Source organism: Salmo salar, chromosome 23 (assembly GCF_965601325.2).
Source record: "Salmo salar chromosome 23, fSalSal1, whole genome shotgun sequence".
NCBI classification, from domain to species: Eukaryota; Metazoa; Chordata; class Actinopteri; order Salmoniformes; family Salmonidae; genus Salmo; species Salmo salar.
Window position 1 is genome coordinate 37,603,190 of NC_138313.1, and position 24,272 is coordinate 37,627,461.

The 24,272-nt window shown below is 40.6% G+C and overlaps 3 protein-coding genes across 6 annotated transcripts in view; all 3 read right to left on the reverse strand.

Annotated features, from left to right (window-relative positions):
• On the reverse strand, positions 1 to 11,807 carry tnnt3a (troponin T type 3a (skeletal, fast)). Of its 2 annotated transcripts, NM_001123530.2 has the most exons (12): positions 11,746 to 11,807; positions 9,494 to 9,533; positions 9,372 to 9,376; positions 5,186 to 5,204; positions 4,511 to 4,550; positions 3,239 to 3,355; positions 2,735 to 2,812; positions 2,498 to 2,611; positions 2,253 to 2,365; positions 1,876 to 1,966; positions 1,304 to 1,344; positions 3 to 288 (listed from the first exon to the last, which is right to left on the reverse strand). In NM_001123530.2, exons 2-12 carry the CDS (start codon positions 9,511 to 9,513, stop codon positions 255 to 257), a joined length of 672 nt encoding a protein of 223 aa, NP_001117002.2. In that variant the 5' UTR covers positions 9,514 to 9,533; positions 11,746 to 11,807; the 3' UTR covers positions 3 to 254. The 2 variants fall into 2 exon arrangements, with proteins under 2 accessions (XP_082823946.1, NP_001117002.2); XM_082967820.1 differs by lacking the exons at positions 9,372 to 9,376; positions 9,494 to 9,533; positions 11,746 to 11,807 and adding an exon at positions 8,534 to 9,346 and having other exon boundaries at positions 1 to 288.
• A 2,769-nt stretch (positions 11,808 to 14,576) lies between these two features.
• LOC106584524 (uncharacterized) overlaps positions 14,577 to 24,272 on the reverse strand; it is a 41,399-nt gene continuing 31,703 nt past the window's right edge. For 2 of the 3 annotated variants that reach the window (XM_014169926.3, XM_045706336.2), the window contains exons 9-13: positions 23,853 to 23,990; positions 22,262 to 22,360; positions 21,438 to 21,527; positions 21,006 to 21,117; positions 14,577 to 16,000 (exon numbers count right to left, since the gene is read on the reverse strand). In XM_014169926.3, coding sequence (XP_014025401.2) covers positions 15,978 to 16,000; positions 21,006 to 21,117; positions 21,438 to 21,527; positions 22,262 to 22,360; positions 23,853 to 23,990 — 462 coding nt within the window. In that variant the 3' untranslated portion in view covers positions 14,577 to 15,977. Of the gene's footprint in view, positions 16,001 to 20,486; positions 20,549 to 21,005; positions 21,118 to 21,437; positions 21,528 to 22,261; positions 22,361 to 23,852; positions 23,991 to 24,272 lie in introns of all 3 variants that reach the window. The other variant, XM_082968094.1, reaches the window with a different exon arrangement.
• Positions 17,538 to 20,528, reverse strand: LOC123729864 (uncharacterized). Its single transcript, XM_045706337.2, has one exon. It carries the CDS (start codon positions 19,254 to 19,256, stop codon positions 18,426 to 18,428), a length of 831 nt encoding a protein of 276 aa, XP_045562293.2. The 5' UTR covers positions 19,257 to 20,528; the 3' UTR covers positions 17,538 to 18,425.

Sequence of the window (24,272 nt, forward strand, 5' to 3'; positions counted from 1 at the left end):
TTGAAGAGTCACACTTTATTTACAAAAATACTGAGAACCAAACAGTCCAGGGCGAGAAAGTAAGAGGGATAGTACCTACAACAGCAGCTAATGGCTCCGTGCTGTAGACTGAGGCACGTCTTGGGTGAATAAGCAAACAGTAAAACTTAGTTGCCTGAGCAATGACTTTAGCGTAAGTGTGTGTTTTTGCTGCATTAGGCCTGTGTCCGGTAGTACAGTGGCAGTCTGGGCTCCAAGCAGCAGAACGGGACCGTTTACTTTCTGCGGACGGTTTTACCCTTCTTAGAGCTGTAATACACCAGAAAGAGAGAGAAACAGTGTAAGACATCCAATGAAGAGACTATCGATGCCCATTTTTATCTACAAATAAAGACTTATGTTGACTTTAGTTTACTAAATTCACTTGAATCTAAATTACTTTACATAAAAGTGGAAACAAATGTGCAAGTCATGCTGTTCCATTGTTAATATGATATTGGTCTAACTGACACCCATCAACCAGATCACATACAATTCCATCAGACCACTCAAAACAAATCATGGACTTTTCATGCTTATCCTTTATGGCACACCATGCAGCTGCTGTGTGAGAACATTCATCTTTTGTGTAGGGTTTCTTATCTACATGTTTTATTCTTTTTCTAGTATCATTTTTTTTACCAAAGAGGGGGAAAATATTTTGTATTAATAAAAGAGGACTATGAGAGATTGGGAATAGTTCGACTAACTGTCTGTGAGCTGTGTATGTGTCAGTATTGACTCCCCAACTGCCAAGGATAGGGAGTTTAGGAGACGAGGACATGTTGGAGACAATAGACTATAGTTAGCAAGTTTCTGTCACTTCTTTCAGTGAGAATGAACTCTAGACAGAATAACTTACCTGTGGAAACACAACATTTCTAAAGACTTGATTAGTGAACTGGCTTTTAGGACATACATTTTCTGTAACTCAATGATTGAGCGTCAGTCGGGTGTCCTATTCTATAGACAGCACCTTTATATCGCTCTGCAACTCTTTTAAAAATGACATGTTGGTGTCAGTATACCAGGTGTATTATCCTGTCTATAGCAAAGAATGTTCTCTTCAACCTGAATGAGTGAGATACAATCAATACTCAATAAGATTTCATTTTGTGTCTTCCATGGTGTGTTTTGTCGTCTCCTCGATCCATCATTGAACCTTTTGCTCTGTTTCCATCACCTCCTGTGTGAATGTGCAACTTTCTCACAAAAGTTTCAGACCATGCACCACAGTGGGCCAGGAGAGCCCCCTGAGCTGTGACAACTGTCCAGCTCTACTTACAATTTACTCAGCTCTTCCACTCTCTTACGCAGGGTTGTGACCTGGAGGAGATATCAAAGCAGAGCTGTGTTCATATCTGAGGCCACCAGGCGGATGGACAGACTCAGAGGACCAATCTCATCCCTGATTTTATTCAGGTAAGACTTGGAATTTTCCAGAGTATCTTACAATTATAATATATAACAGGGTGTCTTACATTAGCAATGTCTGTAAAAACCTACACTCTTAGAAAAAAGGCTTGCAATGGAGACAGCAAAATAACGTTTTTAGGTTCTACATAGCATATTTGTTTCTAAGAGTGTAAGGAAAAACTGGTCATATTTTGACTGAGCTAGACCTTTTATGAGGTCATGGCTGATACCAGTACCACCCATAGTGCCACAGTGTAATGTGTCATGTCCAGACGTATCTGCTCTAAGAACAGAGCCCGTCATATTACCAACTCAGCTCTTGAGTAGACTTAACATAAACAGCCCATAATTCTTTCAGATGTGCATTGTCCTGTATGTGGTATCACTGGGATAATGTACAGTATATTTCTATTTTCTTTAACCAGGACATCGGATACATACCTCATACTTCTGCCTCTTCAGCCTCTCCATGTTATCAAACTTCTCAGACTCCAGCGTCTTCATCCATTCGTGCAGCTCCTTTGCCTTCTCCCTAGAGCAGAGCAAGCAGGATGACTTGGTGAGTTAATGTACAAATTCTCTGAGGAGAGTCCATATTCATACCTGTGGTTGAATACTTAATTCTGATTGGCTGAAGGGTGTTCCTAGAGTGTGCATTCATTTCAGATAACGGGACAGTTGCGAAAGTTTTGTACAGCTTGGCTATACCCACTGTAGGCCCATTTCGCCTCGCCAAAACAACACACTAAACACAAGGTATTGTACATAAAGTAAAGCCCAAATCTGTTACTTGTACTGGGAATTTCCCAGTCTCTTACTTCAGTTTTTCTTCATTCAGATGGTCGATGTTCAGGACCTTGCGTCTGCTTGCCAGGATCTTCTTCTTCTTCTCTCTCTCAGTTTCCTTCTTCCCACCTCTCTTTGAGTCAGCCTGTTACAAATGAATGGCAGCGGTTACAAGATCGATCCGACATGTACACAAATTATATGTTATATACTAGTAAATTATATTTTATAAATTCATCATGTATGGTCCTGTGAAGACCGGTTGGTCACTGGTCACCTTCTGCAGATGGCTGCTGTAGTTGGAGCCCATGCTGGACAGGGCAGACTTCTTCTTCGCATCCTCATCAGCCTTCTTCTTGGCATCTGCCTCCTCCCTCTTCAGCCTCTCCTCCTGTTTTAGAGATTACAGCACAATGTCAGGATGTGTGTTGTAAGGATGTCCCATATTGACAGAACGCTGATAGTTGAGGACAACCCAGAGGGGTAAGTAGTGGTACTGGTGGAGGACACAAACCTCACGTCTCGCCGCGCGCTCCTTTTCCTTCTCGCTACGGATCCTGTTCTGCTCGGCCCTCTCAGCCCTGCGCTTCTCCTGCAGACACACACACACACACACACACGCGCACACACACACACACGTGCACACACACACACACACACACGCACACACACGCGCGCACACGCGCACACACACACACACACACACACACACACACACACACACACACACACACGCACACGCGCACACACACGCGCACACACACACACACACACACACACACACACACACACACACACACACACGGTTGGTTGTTATACCTTTGGCCACCAGTGGGCACTGCAACATCTTATCGTTTTGTCATGGTTGTATTGACTAGGAACTAAATGTAAGCAAACAGGGATGGACTACCGGAACTTGTCCAAAAAGAAAACCTTGTTTTAATTTACGACCTTGTTTATATTTTCAAATACGACCTATGTGTATGCAGAGTGATGTAATTTACTAATTCTCACTCACAATTCTTTCTTTGAGGGCGATGAGCTCCTCCTCCTCCTTCTTTCTATGCTCAAAGTGCGCATCGATCAGGCCCTGCAGCTCAACAAGATCCTTGTTCTGACGTTTCTTCTGAATGTCCTGTAAGGTTGGAAAATAGATCCACTTGTTAAGTACATGAAGAGTTCAAAGCTGCAATATGTAACTTTTTTGGGCGACCTGACCAAATTCACATAGGAATATGTGTTTTAGATCTGTCATTCTCATTGAAAGCAAGTCTAAGAAGCGATGGATCTGTTCTGTGTGTGCTATTTCTATGCTTCCCGATCTTAAGTTTCGTTTTTTACTTTCGGTTTTGTACACCAGCTTCAAACAGCTGAAAATACAATGTTTTTGATTTGGAAAATATATTGCACAGCAGTTTAGATGGTACAATGATTCTTTACACTATACTTGCTTGTTTTGTCACGTACACTGAAATTAGGTGACCTATTAGAATTTTAGCAACAAGGAAATGGCGGAGCGATTTCTGCATAGTGCATCTTTAATTCCAAAACGCTATATATCCATTTTCAGAAATGTTGATAAATCAGCTTTTATTGTTTAAAGAAATTATGAAAGAGATTGGTGTGTTTTTTCACTGTCTAATCATGGCATAGGGTTGTTCAATGACATATGTATTTGTTTAAAATCTATCACTTGATGGATTCATTTCAGAGACAAATAATCATGTTTTTTTGTCAAATGCTATATATGCGCCTCAATGTCAGAGAAATAAGTAGTACTGCTAGGTTTTACTCAGTCAAATGTAACAAATAACTACATTTTGTATGAAATTTACAAATTATACTATTGTCACATCAATATGACATTTTTTTAAAGATAATAATTGAATACAGAACTCTATGTAAAACATTTACATTTGACATTTTAGTCATTTAGCAGATGCTCTTATCCAGAGTGACTTACTGTAAGTGCATTCATCTAAAGATAGCTATGTGAGACAACCACATATTACAGTTAAATATATAGGATACGAACATTCCATTCCAGCTAAACAATGGATATATAGCGATTTGCATAAAAACACATAAATCTGAGAACAGTAATATTTTACATACACATGAAGGTATCCATAAGCAAACATTTTTATGAGAAAAAACCCCACAAATGTGAAAAATTGGTGGATATAGCGTTTTGTAAATAAAATGTCATCCTCTCTGACATTAGCCCTGGTATTTATCCAGCTAGCTGTCTCCAGATGGTCATGATGTATGAAGGACTATAGCTACTTACATCAAAGTCAACTTTCTCGCCATCAGGAATCTTTGGTGCCCTGAGAAGTGTCAATATAAAAATACAGTGAATCTATGGAAAATGTAAAGCATAAAAATAAATAATAATATGTAATAATATGATTTATTAAAAAGGTTATATAATGTAATAATGTTAGGGGTAATGCAACATTGTAAGAGAGCAGAGAACTGAAAGGGAATTTCTAAATATATATATATATATATATTTATATATATATATATATATATATATATATATATATATATATATATATATATATATATATATATATATATATATATTTGTTTTTGTTTACTACCACTAGTTTGTTTTCTGTTGCTTATGTTAGGTTTTATGTAATGTTTTTTCTTGTTTGTATTCAAATATATGCACATATTTATAATTTGATATGATGTTGACCTAAAACAAGGACAATTAAATAATAATAATAATAAGAAGAAGATATATCTCAATAAATACATTTCTGGTGCGCTAGGCCTATGTAAAATAAGACAGCTGAATGTTTTGACTATCACAGTTAAGAATATAGTATTTTTCAACGAGAGATTGAAATGGAATTGGGAATAGGAATGCAGTCTTTCTATGCAGTAATCATATATTTCTAGATATAAATGTGTACAATGAAATGAGGGGTTACATGAAAAGACGACTTACTTGAACTGTGGCCTGTGGGCTGTATATTAAGAAATGAAGAGGACAAGTACATGTTATTGGGTTAGAAATGCACACAGCAGCATATAAAGCAGATGAGTAACTCTCAGGCAAAAAAAGATTCAGGCATTACTTTGATGTTTTTACATGAAATGGAAAATAATGGGTCTGCAGGTAGATATTCCTAATGGTAGCCTGGCTTTTAATTTGAGGTAGTCAATGTTTGTTAGTGATTTGACAATCGAAATAACCACAAACTGACACAAATCTAAATCTCGTGTATATACTTAACATAAAACACTGTGCACACACAGTTAGAGAATGTAAACTTGTTTTATATGTGCAGGATTTCATTCTAAAGTGTGGTCTTGTTTTAGAATAAGGAAAGTCCACTTGTATATTTAATGACAATATTAAACTGAAAATATTACTCCTTAAAGACAGGCAAAGTGTTTTACTTTAAAAGAGAAATGGTTTAACTGTGTGATGTTGATGGCTTGACCCCCACACAATTTCCACAAGCAAGGCAACACATATGTCATTGTTAGAAGATGGACTTTGAAGTTATCGACTTGTTATTTCTCTTGTTATGTGTTTGGTACATACCATGCTAATATCGAGTGATTATAGCAAGGAGGGTTGAACAGTGGGGTCACTGCAGGGTTAAGCAAATGTTAGCATTTCATATTCTTTCATCCTTTTTCTTAATCCCTCCCCCCCAAACTATACCATTTATAATGGATTTTTTAATCCTATCAGTTGTTCATTTTAATTTTGTTTAGAGTCGGCCAATTTCGCAGCGCTCCTTGATCTGACAGACAGGCATGACATAACAGACATTCCCCCAATACAGCGAGACCTCAGACCTGGGACATGGACAATATAAAGGCAGTTCTGTATACCGACCAGAGTGACACAGATAAGTCATCTTTAATCAACGTACCTCCCTCTTCAATGACCTCTGCATGCAGCAAGCAATGAAAATAGAAGCTGACTAAACGGCAGGAACGGCTGACTAATGAGACTATAGGCTGCGTACTGTAATATAGTCTGCCTAAGCTCAAGCATTTATGTCGTCTCTCTTTCATATTTGAAATATAAATTATACTTTGTCGGGCTAAGCGCTATGAATTACTTTAGCTTAACACTTCAACAGTTTGTGGAACAACAGTTATGGATTTGTTAATGTATCTCACACAATAGCACCTCAAAGTATCATTCAGATAACAAGTAACTGTCACAACAAACACATGTGCATATATAATAGAGATTATGCCTTTCAGGGTCATAGTAGAAGCACAGGGGTAAGTTTTCTCATCTTAGAGAAATGGGCATAAATACTGATAATGACTTACATCAGGTATCAAAAGTTTCAAAAGTTAGCCCAAGTGACATTTTTCACATCCAACCAATTGCCATATATTTAATTAATCAGCAATGGTGTGACTGCCTCTTTGAATGTATAACATGTATTATTACTATTTTTTTATATTTGTAACATTAAGGATCATATGATAGGGTTAGAAGTCTAAAGCATCTATTTATAAAAATAAAAAAACATTATTGCTATAGCCATGAGGAAGCAGTTTGCACTAGAAACACAGCCCGCTGTCTGTCTGTCTGTCTGTCTGTCTGTCTGTCTGTCTGTCTGTCTGTCTGTCTGTCTGTCTGTCTGTCTGTCTGTCTGTCTGTCTGTCTGTCTGTCTGTCTGTCTGTCTGTCTGTCTGTCTGTCTGTCTGTAACAGGTGGAGCGCACTGCTGCATCTAAAAGGATGATAGAATACCCCATGCCAACATACCTTCCTCTGCCTCTGGCTCTGAGGCTTCCTCTGGCTCTGGCGCCACTTCTACCTCTTCCTCTATCACTTCTTCTTCAAATACCTCTTCAACTACCTCTTCAACTACCTCTTCAACTACATCTTCAACTACCTTTTCAACTACCTCTTCAACTACGTCCTCTGCTACGGCTACACAACATGCCTTGAGTAACCAGGGAGAGGAAGGGGGGTGGATAGGTTAATAAATGGAAGCATGAGAAAGAGGGTGTGTTCTTTAGAGAAAGAGGAAAGTAGTTCATGGTCGTGACCACCAGGTGGCGCTGCATGAGGCAGAGACAAAAGCAAGCAGGAGAAAGAGTTAAGTTGTCAATGACTAGATCTGCAGAGGCAATACTAGACATATCATAGCCTCGTATCCCTCTTCTTAGGGTGGCAGGTAGCATAGCATTGGGCCAGTAACCGAAAGGTCGCTGGTTCGAATACCCGCGCTGACAAGGTGAAAAATCTCCCGATGTGCCCTTGAGCAAGGCACTTAACACTAATTTGCTCCAGTGGCGCCGTACTACTATGGCTGACCCTGTAAAACAACACATTTCACTGCACCCATCTGGTGTATGTGACAATAAAAACATAATCTTATGAACAGGGACCTGATGAGGTGAGGCGTTTGAATGAGGTAACATTAGTCTGAGCAAGTGAGGTAGCATTAGTCTGATGAAGTGAGTCATTTGAATGAGGAGGTAGAATTAGTCTGATGAAGTGAGGTAGCATTATTCTGATGAAGTGAGGCGTTTGAATGAGGAGGAAGCATTAGTCTGATGAAGTGAGGTAGCATTAGTCTGATGAAGTGAGGCATTTGAATGAGGAGGTAGCATTAGTCTGATGAAGTGAGGTAGCATTAGTCTGATGAAGTGAGGCATTTAAATGAGGTAGCATTATTCTGATGAAGTGAGGTAGCATTATTCTGATGAAGTGAGGCGTTTGAATGAGGAGGAAGCATTATTCTGATGAAGTGAGGCGTTTGAATGAGGAGGTTGCATTATTCTGATGAAGTGAGGTAGCATTAGTCTGATGAAGTGAGACGTTTGAATGAGGAGGTAGCATTATTCTGATGATTTGAGGTAGCATTAGTCTGATGAAGTGAGACGCATGAATGAGGAGGTAGCATTATTCTGATGAAGTGAGGTAGCATTAGTCTGATGAAGTGAGGTAGCATTAGTCTGATGAAGTGAGGCGTTTGAATGAGGAGGTAAAATTATTCTGATGAAGTGAGACGTTTGAATGAGGAGGTTGCATTATTCTGATGAAGTGAGGTAGCATTAGTCTGATGAAGTGAGACGTTTGAATGAGGAGATAGCATTAGTCTGATTAAGTGAGGCGTTTGAATGAGGAGGTAGCATTATTCTGATGAAGTGAGGTAGCATTAGCGTTATCCAACATGCTACGAGCTACATGAAGATCCAATGAGTTGAACGCACATTCTCAAACACACTGAAGATCAAGAGCGAAACAATGACAAATTAGTATAGATGACATGACCGTCTTCGTAGTCTGAGCATCATTGTTTTTTTACCTTCTCCCTCGCCTCCATGGAGAGTTTTGGTTTTTTCGGAGAAAGAAAGCAGTAAAACAATAGTGTTACCAAAAGAACCCGGCTGTACCCAATATATCAGTTTATAATATTTAGTATATATAATATACTGTAAATATGGGTACAGTAGGGATCCGTTGTATGCGTACACAATACTGTCCTCCATAGCTAATCAAATGGTACCAAGTTCACAGACTTTTGAGCAGACAAAACATTTCATGGCCTGGTAGTATAATAGGCTTGATTCATCTACCTCCATAATGAGGAGACACATTATGTATTTGTATTCAGACAGAATATGGACAGACTAGGAGGACAGTATTACTGGGAAAGGTCTACAGAGTTGCAGGGACCCGTTGCTAACAGACTAATAGATGTATGTGGTCTGACATTTCGAAAATAATTTAAAGGTATGCTTTAATTCATTCTAATTTTTGATGTATATTATTAATTTACCGCATGGCCTGTTATCAACACTGGCTTCTGAAACCATCCTGAAACTGGAAGTTCAGCTTTACAGATTGAAAAGATCCCTAAGTCATGGCTTTCTCCACATTCACAGTATCATAAACAAAGCCAATATATGCTGTTGTGCTGTAGAGGGCAGTATTGGACACAACTTGAACTCCAAGGAGGGAAGCCAAGTTTGTCCATTGCGTTGAACTATTCTGCATAGAGGACTGAAATCAGTAAGGCATTGTTTCAAAAACATACAGAATGATTCAGCATACGATTGAACAATTACTGATTTAAAATGACTATGATAATGACAAGAGACAATAATGATACCTAGCAATAATAAAGTAATAATGTTACTTACCTTCGCTGTGAAAGGATAGAAAAAGATATTGCACTTTTATTCAGGCAGTCAAAACAACATGATGCATGGGAAATCTGGATGAGGTAATCTTGAGGATGAAAACAAATGTTACCAATACTTACACTTCCTCTGTGTCAGACATGTTGACAGTGGACTTTGCACCTGAGGTACAAGGGAAGAAAGAGAGACACTTTCACTAAGACGCCAAGGAGGCCACGCTCAAGTCACTAGCAGTATTTACAGCATGGGGTTATGGTCCCAGGCTCTAAAATGTATTCTCCCCTTACCAGAACCCAACCCTAATGGAATAACATTTCACCAACATTTAAAAAAAATAATTGTGTTACAGGAAAAATGTGCAGGATTTATAAAGGGAATGCTTTTGAATCACAACCTTTTTATAACTGTTTTATAATTAGTGTTAGGAAATGGGAAAAGACTGAAATTCAACACACTCACAATTCTGCTTCTCAGACGATAAATGGGACCCCCATACACATATTTATGCCTCCTTCCTCCCCTCCCTCTCCCCTGGCCCTCAAGTTAACTTAATCTCTTGGTCAAATTCCATGCCTCAACATAGGTGCTAGGAAACGCCTATCTTTAGAAACATGATGCCCTAGCTCTTTATCAACATTTTAAAGGCATGCTGTCAGTTCTAGGCCAATTTTAGTAGGCCATTGGCTACTACTGGGCACACAATTTCAATGAAATTACGTTGAACCAATGTGGAATCGACGTTGAATTGACGTCTGTATACAGTGGCCTTTTGCTTCTGATTTAGTTTTTGTTTTGCAACTTACAGTTATCTCGTCAGACAATGTATCATAATCTGATGAAAAATCCCCAAAGTATGCTTTTTGAATTGATTAGCATACATTACCAGGATGTTTACATTGCATTAGCCTTTGCATTTGTAAACCATCCTCCTATAACTGTTAAGGCCACCCTGGAGGCCTCCTCGCACATCATGACTGTTCCCAAACAGACAGCTGCAAATGTCTCTGAGAAACATGTCCAGGATCCGATTTCCAAAGCACAGATCAGGTTCTTTCTCTTGGAATAGTATCAGTAATTCTAATTTAATTTCCTTATGCGGGCTCCTCCCTCACATTGGCATTTCAGCCACTTTTCTCTGATTCCATGGTGACATATTAACTTGTTATAGATGAAAAACAAAAATGGGGTAAAGTGGAATAATGAAAGTACATCAAACTGTTTGACAATGTAAAAGATGGAAAGTCAAAGGTTGTTTCTTGAAATCCCAATCCTATTCTGATACCTATACATTTCTGGTTTGATTTCACAAATCAGGCTATAGTTTAATGGGCACTGTAATGGTAGTAGTGTCTATGTGTTTATCCTAAGTATGGAAGGCTTAATGTACCACCATGTTATCCTAGTTCACGGAGATCCTGGATAACATAAACTATCAAATGTCACACCTTTCTCTCTATGAGACTGTCTCCAACTTTGCTGCGACATACACTCAAGCAAACATATCTATTCACCAGATATCTGTCCAGCTATCTGTTTACCATCTCACAAAAGACAAGTATAGTGCTAGCAATTCTGTTCCCAACCCTAACATTGAGGTAGCTTTGAGCATATCTTTAGATTCCCTCATCTTAGCCTTACCTATACTGAAACCGTTGGATCAGCTCCACAACATAGCTACAAGTCTTAGAGGGCCATTTGTAAATCCCAGGCTTACAATAGCCAGTTGGAGCCAGGCCTCACCCCAGGGACTTTGTAGCACCCAAGATCCTTTCACCGCTTAAGTCACTTTTACCGCTTAATTCATCAACAGCTACCAGCACATAGCAGATACTACAACCAGAACAACAACAACATACTTTCACACCTACACTAGCATTTCATCACACAAAACATTGACACTTGTCTCAAGTCATTCGACATGTCCAGTGGCTTTCAAGAATGATGTTCTAAGAAAATCCCACCTATTCAATGTAGCCTACCGTAACTCCAAATGTCAAAGCAAAAAGAGACACCCACCCTCTACTGATCAAGTCAAGATAGAAGCTTTTATAGAAACCTGTATGTTCCCTTCACCTGTCCCTATCCCCCTGGATGGGTCCTTCTCACCCTTGACCTCAACAACACGGAGCAGCCGACTGTTTTAAAGCCTGAGTGTTTTAACACAGTGGCAGTGGTTTTGCACGTGTCAATTTAGCTGTTCTTGAAAGGAGACAGCTAGGGGGGCCCTGAGCTCTTAACATTGCACTTGATCTTAATCTTTCTATCTCTCTCTCACTCTCTCCTTCTCTTGTTCTATTCACTCACTCACTCACTCACTCTCTCTCTCTCTTCCTTCCAACCCCTCTCACTCTCACTCTCTCTCTCTCTCTCTTACCTCAGAAAAGCGTAAAGAAGAAATGAGCTCCCTGGTGGCCGAGACTGGCTGTAAGGTTCTGCAGAATTACCACCCTGATTATGTCCTTCTGTTATAGTGACACTTGATCCACGGGGGGTCCCTATTGGCCAAGGAGCCGTAAGAGGCGAGGCCGCGGGGGGATGTCTCGACGTCTTAGACCCGGCACTCAATAAGGAGATGGATGGATTGTGGGGTAGGGAGGGAGGCCTTAAGTTGGGAGAGGGACAGCTAAGATAACCCTGTTGCTATATTTGCCATCATGTTAGGCAAGAAAAAATAACTTAAAAGTTAAACAAGACAGGAACGTCAGTGAGGCAGTCAGATGGTGGACTTGTTCCTTTTCCACGGGACAGGGAGCTTAGATAGATGCATAAACATAATGTATGTCAATGGCCCGATCAAAGGAGGACAGGATCTGTGGACAGTCTGTGTAACTGTTACTGTACATTGACATTATTTGCTGAATCAACTATCAAGGTCTTCAGCAGTTTTAAAATAGTCTTTTGACTGACCTGTCGGTCAATTAGATTCACACCAGGGCAAGAACTACCTGTCATGCTGAGAATGTTTCTAATTTTCTAGCTTCACCAGCACCTTACAGAATTGCAGAAATATGAATTTTCCTCATCTCCTGTGTAATGGGTGCTTGATTGGACTGGTTTAGTACTTGCCTAGTTAAATAAAGGTTAAATAAAATAAAAAAGTAGGTGGACCTTTTTTTTATACCCAGCAGCTTAAATTGGCAAACAATTTGATCAGAATTGGTAGAGCTAAACTTCCTGTACTGGTTGAGATGGCTCGGGCTCTCCCGCAGGGGGCGCCATTCTGAAATAGTATTTTTCAGAGAGAAGCATCTGGTCGCGGTAGCGAGGGGTGGCGATATCTAAAGTGCTGTGGCCACCCCCTGCCTGGCTGACGGTCGCAGCTAGCGCACTGTCACGACGGAGCACATTCTGAGCAAAAGGCTCAGGTTATATTTTTGGACTGCCATGGAGACTGGCCCTTCCATATGTAGGAAGGGTGTATAGTTGTGCTCAACATGAGCCTCCCGCTCTGACAATTTGGGCCGGGACAAGCAGGCAGCTGCCGGCCGACCCCCAAGTAGCAGTCACACAGGTAAACATACTGCAATTACGATTTTTTTTTTTTCGAGACAGCTCGTAGTAACGTATTTATGCTATTGACAAGGGGGGGGGGGGGGGGGGGGGGGGGGTCTTGAGACGTGTGTTAGAGCTTTTACAGCCAGCCCCCAGAAGGTTGTACTCTATACTGTAGCCATTGTGGCTAAAGCTATCTGACCAAAGGGATTTTCAATGTAATGTCAAAGCGTCCAAATTGGGAAGTGGGGTTTAGAGACGGGCATGCACACTGTTGCATGTGTTTTTAATATATTTAGGGTGTTGCGTTCCAGGTATCAAAACTGGATCGAGATATCATAATGCTTAAAACAATAATGGTTTATGTTCTGATACTCCTGCAAGTATATGTTAACCTATGAACTTATGAAAACACAGGGTGTTAGCATGTTAACTGTTGAAATACAAGCTTGTGCAAAGTGTTTTAAGTTTAATGTTTTTTGTTTTTCTCATTGTAAGGGGACTCCCCTGTCGGGAGTGCGTTGGTCAACGGTAAGAAGCATAACCTGGTAAGCTCAATTATGTAATATTTTTAGATTTTTACTGATTATGTGATTAACTCATATGTGCATGTTTTTTAGGGGTTGGGAGATGGTGGACACCAAGAAGCCATTGTGTGATGCATGGTTTTTTTGCTAGGCTATTATTACCCTTTCCTCTTTTGAACTTGCATCTTGGAGGTGCTCCAAATGCCTAACCTACAAGAGCCTTAAAAGGATGACCTCCTCTCATGTTGCAGGTCCAGTCTGTCTTACTGTTGCAGTGGGCCCTTTAAAACATGATCAGTGGTGGACTGCATTTGAGTTTGACTAGTAGAGGCCAAAAACATACAAACCTACATGGAAAAACCATATAAGTGGAAAGGGATTAAGTGAAAAAACATTTAAGTGAAAGACGGAATGCTGTGAGAGAACTATAATATCCTGATTTGTAGGCCTATCACATTCCTTTAAAATCTAAATACAACTATCAAGGTTTAAACTTTTAAAGGTTTACAGCCATCAAGGTTTAAATAGATATGAGTCAAAATCTTCCAATTATAGAATGTGTTTACTGTGCATAAAAAAAACCTCACATCACAATGACATCACTGGGGTCAAATGCTCAATGTTCACTTTCACTCTTAGTTAATGCTTGAACCTATAGGTTGCAGGCCAAGTGTGTCTGCCAGTCAGACCTCACAGTGTCAAAGCAAAAGTATCTAACTGCACTGTAGTTTAAAAGTTTGAAAAGGTGGATTTGTATAGGTCACTTAATTCCTGCTCATGTTCAGTATACCCACAGGCACAAGTGTCAGATTGTTATGTGCAGTACAGTGATTGGACCCATATATGCGCTCAGATTCTAGATGATATGCATATGCTGCACCTTAGGTACCTTCTCATCAGTGATTTACTGTCACCGTGATGCACCCTGCCTGTACAGGACAGAACCAAGCCTTATAGAAGGGAGCAGGTGATTGGCTGCCCTCCTCTCTGCTCTCAGCCTAAAATTAGGCCAAGGAACCTTCCAGTATCAGCTGGGAGGCCTTCATTGCAGGGAGGGTTAAATTTGACTGCCCTCCTTCGCTTTCCACTTCACTTCGTCTCCAAGTTTTCCCCTTTGTCCACTGCAGATAGCGTTTGTCGGGCTGCTTAAAATTGACAGATAAAAACGCTAATAAAAAAACAAACATCATTGTATACAATACTTTATTTAATGTAAGAGAAAAAAATGAAAGTTTAATAACAAGAAAAGCAGAAATGACAATGATGGGTCTTTTAAGAATAAAATGTTACATTGGTAACATAAATAGGGTGGTGGAAAACTCCAGTGTGCAGAACTGAAAACAGAATCATGGTTAAATAGCAGGATGAAATGTTACTATGTGTGAGATAAAGTGTTATTAATACAACAGACACAATCAATGTTCTGTAACCAGATGATTCAGTTACCGCAAAATCATTTGGCATTTCAATGCAGTATTTTATGAATGCACAAAAAAAGAGATGACTCGCTTAAAAGCTTAGAGAATATGCAGCACCCAGTGCAGCCTAGCATTTAAAGACATTTGACATTTTCCTGTGTTTTATACTGTATATATTTCCACACTATGAGGTTTGAGTAATACTGTGAAAATTATGATAATGCCCTTTTAGTGTAAGAGCGGTTTGAAAAGGCAGTCTGAAATTTTAGCCTGTTTTGGTGGGATGGAGTTTTGGTCTGTCTAGGTGGTAAATGAGTTAATATACCAATAAGAAAGAGTTCCAAACCTCTCTGAAATTAACAGCTCATTTTCAGTTTTTCCCTCCCACTCAGTCCCCTCCCAGACAGTCCTAGGTAAATTCTTGCTTGAGATATTGCTCTTTGCTAAGAAGCTATTTATTTATTTTTGACCATTTTAATTGACAACAATCACAGTAAGGTACTTAATTGTTACCCAGAAATGATTTTATATTGATGTAAAAATAGCCGCATTGTGCCTTTAACACCATATTCAGAAGATGTTTGGATAATCTCTGGGCTCAAACAACAGCCTGAAGAAAAATAAAATATAAACATGATATTACAATTAACGGGCTCAGTGATCAAACTTACCAAACCAGAACATTTTACAAGAGTTACCATTTCAAATTCAAAGCTTAGGTTTTGGTTTTATGTCACTTTCTGCATAATTTCCAACATACATGTGCGGTATAGGTAAATGCAATCACCTAATGTTTGTCAATGGCATAAAATGAAGGAAAAAAAGATAAAGTAAAAGTAAGTAAAAAAACATATTCATATATACATAAACATATGTGAAAGATACTTTTGACATGTAAGCCAATACAAGTCTGAAGATTAAATTGAACTGGCGAGTTCTCATTGCTTTGTTCAAAGTGAGTACACAGAACAAAGCAACAACTAACCATTTAAGAAGTTCTCAAAAGTTACCTACTGAATGCAGAAGGAAAGGTATAAACTGTGAATTATATTGTTTTCATAACAAGTGCTACTGCAGGATATCCTCACAGGGTTTGCTGACAAGGTGGCTGGAGTTGTTGAAGTCCATACCATCTTGAATAGAAAGTCTTTGCCACCAACATTTGTATTTCAATATTCACCATGGTATAGGTCTGAAAAAGAAAGAAAAAAGTAGTCAGATGTGTTTGTTTACCAATTATGTGTTGATGATCTTCTTGATGGTCAATGAATAGTTCAGCCACTGATCTATACCATGGGCCGAGGTGGGGGTGGAGAGCAGCTGTAAGGAGAAGTTCAATTGATTGAACACTGCCCCTCTTCCTTTAAAACAATAGGCTACTGTATCATTGATAAACAAATAAATATGCCTCACACTGTCCTGTATTTTTTTCAGGGGGTTAAACTGCTCATGGCTGCCAGTTATAGCAATGTCAATGAACCAGGCCTGCTTTTCCAGCAGTACCCTCCAGCTCTACTGCCCAAGCCTGGCAAGGAAAATGCTAGACTCCAGAAACTACTCAAGAAAACAGAGAAAAAAATCAAGAAAAAAGCCGCCCCTGAGACCGCAAAGACACCTGTCCCTTTCCGCTCAAGCCTCTCTCCTGTGAATGAAGCAAGCCCTGACTTGGAGCACAGTGACCACTCAACCCCTCCCAAAACTCCAGAGGCATCCTTCTACACACAGCACCCCAGATTCGCTGTCAGGCCAGTCTATCGGCATGTGGCATCCCCTTACCCGCAGCAACGAGGAGCCACTTTAGGTGGAACAGCAAGGTTCGCCCCACAGCTGTATGCTGCTCCAGCCCCCACCTTCCCCCAGTATGTGGCCCCACTCTACACATTTACTCCAACACCACCGTCAGCCGTTCCAGGGCCAGCCTTGCATGCATTTCCACCCAAAACGCCTGTGCAAACGTCCTCTGTGCCTGACGTGACAACGACAGCTGCTGCTCAAATTGCTCCTCCAGTCACTGCTTCAGTACCTCATCCACTCAGTGCTCCAGTTGCTCCTGTCACAGTCACTCCTGCTGCCACACAACCTACTCTGCGAATAGCCCCAGTAGTAATACACCGCAAAAGTCCAAGCCCACGTTTTAAAGCTACCGAAGCTACACTAAAAGCACCCAAACCGATGTTTGATGTCCCTCAAATTAGGGTCTATACTGCATCTATGTCCCCCCTCCATGATTATACTGGATCCAAGACATCTACTGCAGACGCATTATCTCGGAGTATAACACCCACATCAGAAATCAGAAGAGCTACAACACCAACAGCTGAAATCAAAAGAAGTGCAACACCTACATCCGGGGTAAAAAGAGGTTTAACACCGTCACCTGGACTCCAAAGGAGTGCAACGCCTACATCTGAAGTGAAAAGAGCTAAAACACCAACTCATGATTTTTTAACACCAAGAACTCCTTTAGGTCGCCCTAAGACACCCTCATTTCATGTGTCCCGTGCCAAAACACCCGTTTTTGAAATATCAAGAACCAACCCACTTTTATTCGCTGTCTCACCCATTACTACAGAGGCACAGACATCTGACACACCAACACCTGGTACTAATGCTGCCAGTCAGTTTATGTCTGACCCTTCAAAATCACCTTCAGCTATTCAAGGTGCAAGAACTCTGAATGGGGAAGTGACGTCGAAAGAGACTCCCACAGCTAAATCACCTCCTCAGAACACTTCAAAACCAGAGGCTCCTCGACACGAAAATCCTGTAGTTGAGTCTGCCAGACCAAAGACCCCTACAGATCTATTAGGCTATCAAAGACCCAAGACTCCAACAATTGTTGCACCCACATTTGGGTACCAAATGCCTAAGACTCCAACAGATGTCACACTGAAATCTGCTGCACCCTCATATGGGTACCAAAGACCCAAGACGCCAACAAAAGAAACATCAAAACCTACAGCACCCTCAGATGGGTATCCAAGGCCCAAGACTCCCACAAATGAAGGGCATAAACCTATGACTCCAACAATTGAGTATCAAAGACCACAACCACCAGCAGGGTATCAAAGACCAAAGACTCCCACAGCTGGGGTATCATCTATAGGATTTCAAAGGCCCAAGACACCAACATATGTGGATCCTAAACCAACCCATACATATTATGGGTTGACTCCTGCTGCATATGTTGCCCATGGTGGAATCCAAAGTTTTTCACCTTTATTTGGAATATCCAGGTCTAAGACTCCGACTCAAGAGGAATCTAAAACCCCAACACAAGAGCTAGAAGCATCTATAACACCTACCCAAGAGTTACTTGTAAAATCACATCTTTTGCCTGAGGTGTCAAACCAGGAAGCATCCTCCAAAGAACTGGAAAAAACTATTTCAAGTGAGGCCATAGTATCCACAACAGTAGTTAAGCTTCCGCTTCCAACCATTGTTGTTACACAAGCTGAAGAGGTCTCAGAAACGAGAGTATCCACAGCTGTGACCAGCAAAATATCAACTCCTGTTGCTGAAATGTCAAAGGTTAAAACTGTGGCAAACACAAGACCATGGGCTAAATCTCCAACACCAGAGGTTAAAACACAAGTGAAGACACCAATTTATGGAGTTTACCCAAAACCCAAGACACCCACCCCAGAAACCCAACGCAAGACGATACCTCCTTTCTCAAAAACAGAATCTCTTGTGGCTAAAGCCAGTGTGGTGCAACAGAAAGAGTTGAAGGAATCAACAGAGCCTAAAACGCCAACCAAAGCAACCTCTGAGGCTAAACCAGTATGGGCAAAGCCGACCAATTCTTCTCCACTTGCAAAGACTGCATCTCCTGAGAAGCTTTTGTTGCCGGCTAAACCAAAGAATAACCAGGAAGCCAAACCTGAAAAGGCGGTATCAGCTCCAACCACACCATTGACAGAGAAGAAGGAAGAGAGTAAAGACTCTTTCCCAGCAGCTGAACCTCTTCTTAAAGTGATCCAAAAGCCAAAGGGCATGATGAAGTCTAAACTCAGTGGTTGGTCACGGCTCAAGAAGCATATGGTAGTGGAAGAAGAACCACCTATATTCGCAGAATCAGATCCTAAGAAAGAAACCACCAAGGTGATTGAGCAGGAAGGAGGTGAAGCGAAAAAGGATGAAAAGGTGTCATTTAAAGACATGGTGGCAGCCGTAACGGCTGACGATCCTCCCAAGGCAGCAAAGAAGTGGGATTCTCTTCTCTTTGATATGTTCTCCACTAAAGAGAAGATTATGCAGGTGATTGAAGCCAGCAAAAGTGAGGAGGAGAGAAAAGAGCAGCCAAAGGATGCAGGGAAAGAAATCCCATCCTTCGCCCATCGTCTGCCTGTTCTCCTTTTCAGCCCAAAGTTTGATGCCAAAAGGCTAAGAGAGGCTGCGTCAAGGCCACTAACAAAAATTTCGACAGTGTTTGAGATGGGTCTCATAGGGCGTAAAAATAAAGACGAGGAACCAAAAGACTTTAACAGAACAGCTAGAGGGTTCACTTGTCCTTAAACCATGTCTCTTTGGACTGGTAAAGATGAAACCGATAAGAACGTTTTGAAAAATGTTATTGTTAAATGTTTTATGTGCACTGGTGTAGAAATGGTAGTCATAATGTACAGGTCCCATGTAATAGTCTCTCGGCTTAACACAGGATACTATATTTAAGACAGTCTCATAGAGAATGTGGTCTTAACTTTATACATGCACTATGTTGCATTTTGAGCACTGATTGTTTTGTCGTCTGACTACGTTACACATTTGTCTGAATGTCTCTTTCTCTGATAATATGAAAATATTACCTTGACAATCAGAGGATAAGGGAAAATGTATTGTTGTTTTAAAATAATTTGGACATCTCGTGAGATTAAAATGTACAAAGATTAAGTAAATCTCTGAGTTAATTTTTTTGTCCACTGTTGAACCCTGATAGGATAATGAGTTTCTTTTTCAGAAGGGGTCCTGAGACTGTAGTGTAATGTACTTACTTAGGTACACCAATTACTAAAAACGATAAACTCTCAGTTATAGTACGTGTCTTGAAATCGCAGATGCGTGTTGAGCCTATAGACTGTACTGATGCAGGTTTTGGGTATCTGAAGAAACTTGACTCCAGGGCATTTAGAGAAATGTTTCCAAAGACGGATGAAAAAAAGAGGAGAGGATGAAAGTAGTAGTGAAGTAGGAGTGTATATTTCCCAAAATGGTGCTATTTACATAAGTCTTTCAAATAGACTTTAGATATTCAGGTGATACTTTTTCTTAGAATGTTTGAGTAGCCTGCAGATGCTTATACCAGCTTTGTCTCCTTCCCTTTTTTGGACTACAGGTCAGTGAGAGTGTTATTTGAGAAATAGGGTTGCTAACTCCTGTGGGGGACAAGTCAGCTCTATGAAGGATGTGTTTGACTGTTGGTGTGGGTGGATAAGAGGTCAGGGGAAGGGGTTGTGGGATATGGAAGGCAGTGACGACAGACGCTAAGACAAATGTATACAGGAAGTCCCTAAGGCCGAATCCTAACTGGAGATCCACGAATCTCCCATCGACATCAATGCAGGATTAACGTGAAAGTAAAATAGACTGAAATATCATGTTTCACACACACAGTTTTCAAATACACAGCTTTCAAATGAGGGCCCTGGAAGGGTCAAGAGCTGAGAGTGACATTTGACCTTGAGTTTCTGTAGGTTCCTCAGCTTGTTGTTGGTGCTTTACGTTTTTCTTTCATGCATGTCTATATTAAAAAGATGAAGAACATTGTATGTTATTGACAGAGTGATGTTCAACTGCTTTGGAATCTGAGATTTTGCTGCATAAGTTTACAGTAAATGTTATTTTCTATATATTTTTGATAAAACAGAAAATAAAAAGTTTGAATAGAACATTTTTTATGTTGGTTAATGTTTGACATAGAAAGTTCATCTTGAGCTACAGAATTAAATAGAGAATTCATTCTGTAGTGAAGATAATGGGCAGATCAAGGGCTATTGCCCTTTGGTGTTTGATACAAGTCATGCTATTTAATTGTAGCTGGTATTTTGTAGATTTAAATGTTTTATTTTTATCCGCAGGACCAGCAGAATAAAAAGGTGTTTTTTTGCCTAAGAAAATACGAGTTATTATTGGACTATTATGGTATTTACACTAATGTTTTAAAATGTATAATTGTTGTCTAAACCCAGTCATCTCACCTGCTTTTCCATTGGTGTATTCATCCATATTTTCATCATCATCAACAGGAATCTTCTCATATTTGCCATGAGCAGTCATCACAAATTTGTACTTTTTTCCAGATGCATTGCCCTGAAAAGCATAGACTGATTAGGAACAGTGAGAATTTGCCACAGTATATTATACACAAAGTTTGAAACAGAATATTCAAATACTGTACGTTTGTATTGATGTGTGTGTGTGTGTGTGTGCATGCATGTGTGTGTGTGTGTGAGCATGTGTGTGTGTGTGTGTGTGTGTGTGTGTGTGTGTGTGTGTGTGTGTGTGTGTGTGAGCGTGTGTGTGTGTGTGTGTGCATGCATGTGTGTGTGTGTGAGCATGTGTGTGTGTGTGTGTGTGTGTGAGCGTGTGTGTGTGTGAGCGTGTGTGTGTGTGTGTGTGAGCACGCTCACCTTTGCCACTGCTCCTGAAATCCCAGGGGATGTTTCTCCAATGATCTCCCACATGTTCTTTTTCTGCATCACGTCACCAGCTTTTACATCCTGGGGAATGAACAGCACCAAACAGCAACTATTCGAATGCTTTCTGGAGTTTTATATAAAATGCTTTTTGGAGCCATGCAAGATAAGCAACCTTCGTGGCTTTGGTTCTGAACCACAGGAGGTTGGTGGTTCCTTAATTGGGGAGAACGGGCTCATGGTAATGGCTGGAGCATACGTCAAACACATGGTTAATTGCCACTCCATTCGCTCCGTTCCAGCCATTGTTATGAGCCGTCAGCAGCCTCCACTGTTCTGAACCTCCACAATAGAACTCTACGTCCCACTAGATGGCAGCCTTGGATAAGGCTGACTGCACGCACACATCACTGAGTCTGCATACCTGGTGCACAGCTGTACTACAAACACTTACATGTAGAACAGTTCAGAAGGAAAATGGGAGGAAAGGGAAAGAGCGAAAAGAGCAGTTACTTTGAGAAGGGAAGACGTGAAGACAGTTGAAATAACACGAATGAGGAATGAAAGTAAAGGAAGTAGATACACAGATGCTGTATTTTGATGAAGATGATTCAGTCTCTCTAAAGGGGATGAGACACCCCGTGTGACTTCTTACTACATTGTTGAACCAGAAGCCACTTCTGTGAAGGCGATGCCAGTGCTAGAGAATAGTGAGGTTGGCGGTAATGTATGAAACTGGTGAAATGCAGAGCCACATACAGTAAATGTATACCCATATACACTATATACTGTACACGACTGTTCTGAGCGAGACTTACAGCTGGTCTTGAGGGGGAGCTCCTGCTGGTGCCATCTGGGTTCCCCTTCACCCACTGGGTGATCATGTCTGCCACGCCCACCTTCAGACTCTCAGCATCCTGCTGGCAAACACACGCACACATATTTCCACTCAGGCGCTCAACAAGACCGTTCCATTCCTTAGGCATTCCTTATTTTCTTGTGGCAGACTGTTACAGATAAATGTAGCTGTCCAGCACACACACACAAGATTTGGGTACAGAGATTAGGCAGCTCTATTTTCATCCATAAGCGTGACTCCCAGGTTATACACCATTAGGCTACAGATGTAGGATCTTAATTTGATCACCCTGTTGCAGGGGAACTTTCTTGTAATGCAGGAAATGTTTAACTTGCAGTGTATTTGAGGTTTAGAAAGGCTTTTGAAGTTTGTAATTTCGAAAAACGAATCAGCCCCTACAATAATGCCCATTAATTATAATCCACATAATAATTCACATTTCCTGTCGCTAAAGGATTATTTTCCTGCTGTAGCAAACTGGCTTAAATTAAGATCCTACATCTGTAGTTCAAGGCTGCTACTCTGTGGCTGCATCCTCCAGACTGCCATGAAACTTCTCCCCTGTAATTTACTCTCCATTGTCCTCTCACTCAACTTCTTTCAAACTAACTTCTGTCCATCGGCCTTTAGGTTTGTTTTCTTTAGGGCTACTCCTGCGGTGAAAGCCGTTAGCATGGTGCTAGAAAGAGGAAGACATACTGTATCTCTGGGGGCAGGTAAGCAGCTACTGCTACAGATGTCGGATCTTAATTTGATCGCCCTGTTGCAGGATAACTTTCCAGCAATGCAGGAAATGTAAAACTTGTAGTATATTTGAGGTTTAAAAAGGCTTCTGAAGTTTGTAATTTCTACTTTGAAATTTCAGACATGATTTTCCCTTATGAAAAAAATGTATTAGCCCCTACAATAATGTACATTAGTTTTAATCCACATAATAATTCACATTTCCTGTTGCTGCAATTTTTTTTCCTGCAGTAGCAACCTGGCTCAAATTAGGATCCTACATCTGTACATGCTATGGAATACCCGGGATGGGGGGAAACCACACATTTGTGGTAGAGAGTTAAAATAAACAACAGCCTAAGGGTCTCAGATCTATACCGCCGTGGCTTGCATGCTGTTTGTTATTCCTCTCACCCCGGGGTCAAGCTGCCATTCCTTTCTGGTTATTTCAAAGGACCCTGGCCTGCACACGATGAATGGGATACAGTAATTAAAAACATAGAGGAGAGAGGGGGCTGTGACAAAGGTGTGAGATCATGGAAAGAAGCATGAAGAGCATGGAGAGTAGCATTGGGACAGGTATAATTAGACATCTGCATAATGTGTAAATGTCTTTTGAACGAGAGCTAGGTAGATTTCTGTGTCTCTAGTCTACAGTATAACTCCAGGCAGCTACTGAATGTAAAGAGCATTCACGTTTTGTATCCGTAAAGTTCTATTTATGTTGTTGGGTGTAATGTTCAGTCGTTGGCGATGGTGCAAAATGACTTAGACTTCTTTGACTTTTTCATTCATGTGTATGTAACGTTATGGGTGTGTTTCCTTGCCTTGGGTGGTGTGCCTTTGGCCGGGCTCTGGTTCCAGGCCTCTCCAGCCTCAAACAAGTTCTTCTTGGAGGACACTGGCTCAGGCGACATGGGGATGTCCGTCAGGCCCTGTTTGGTTGCCTTGACCTCCTGGGAGTACTACACAACAGAACGATACAATATACTTTATTGTCCATTTGCATGGAATTTGCATATAACAGAATTCCAGATCAAAAAGCATATTTATTAAGCTTGCTCACTTAAAAAGTCTAAAAGAAATGTGAGATAATGTCTAGATGCTTTTTATAGTGGAGATCAAGTTTATAAATTGCTTGGCTGGGCTGATGAGACAGTGGATTGCACAGTCAGATGAAACAGAGTAAATAGGCATTTTAACGTCATGGAGTTAGCCGGTGGTAACTTGTGGAATAGACACCGGCT

Excerpts from the sequence above, each read along its gene's own strand:
- LOC123729864 (XM_045706337.2), bottom strand. The coding sequence starts at position 19,256 with ATGAGACCCATCTCAAACACTGTCGAAATTTTTGTTAGTGGCCTTGAC.
- tnnt3a (XM_082967820.1), bottom strand. The coding sequence starts at position 8,717 with ATGGAGGACAGTATTGTGTACGCATACAACGGATCCCTACTGTACCCA. Across the intron at positions 2,612-2,734 it reads AGCGCGCGGCGAGACGTGAG|GAGGAGAGGCTGAAGAGGGA; the intron begins GTTTGTGTCCTC and ends TCTCTAAAACAG. Across the intron at positions 1,967-2,252 it reads CTGAATGAAGAAAAACTGAA|GGAGAAGGCAAAGGAGCTGC; the intron begins GTAAGAGACTGG and ends GCTCTGCTCTAG.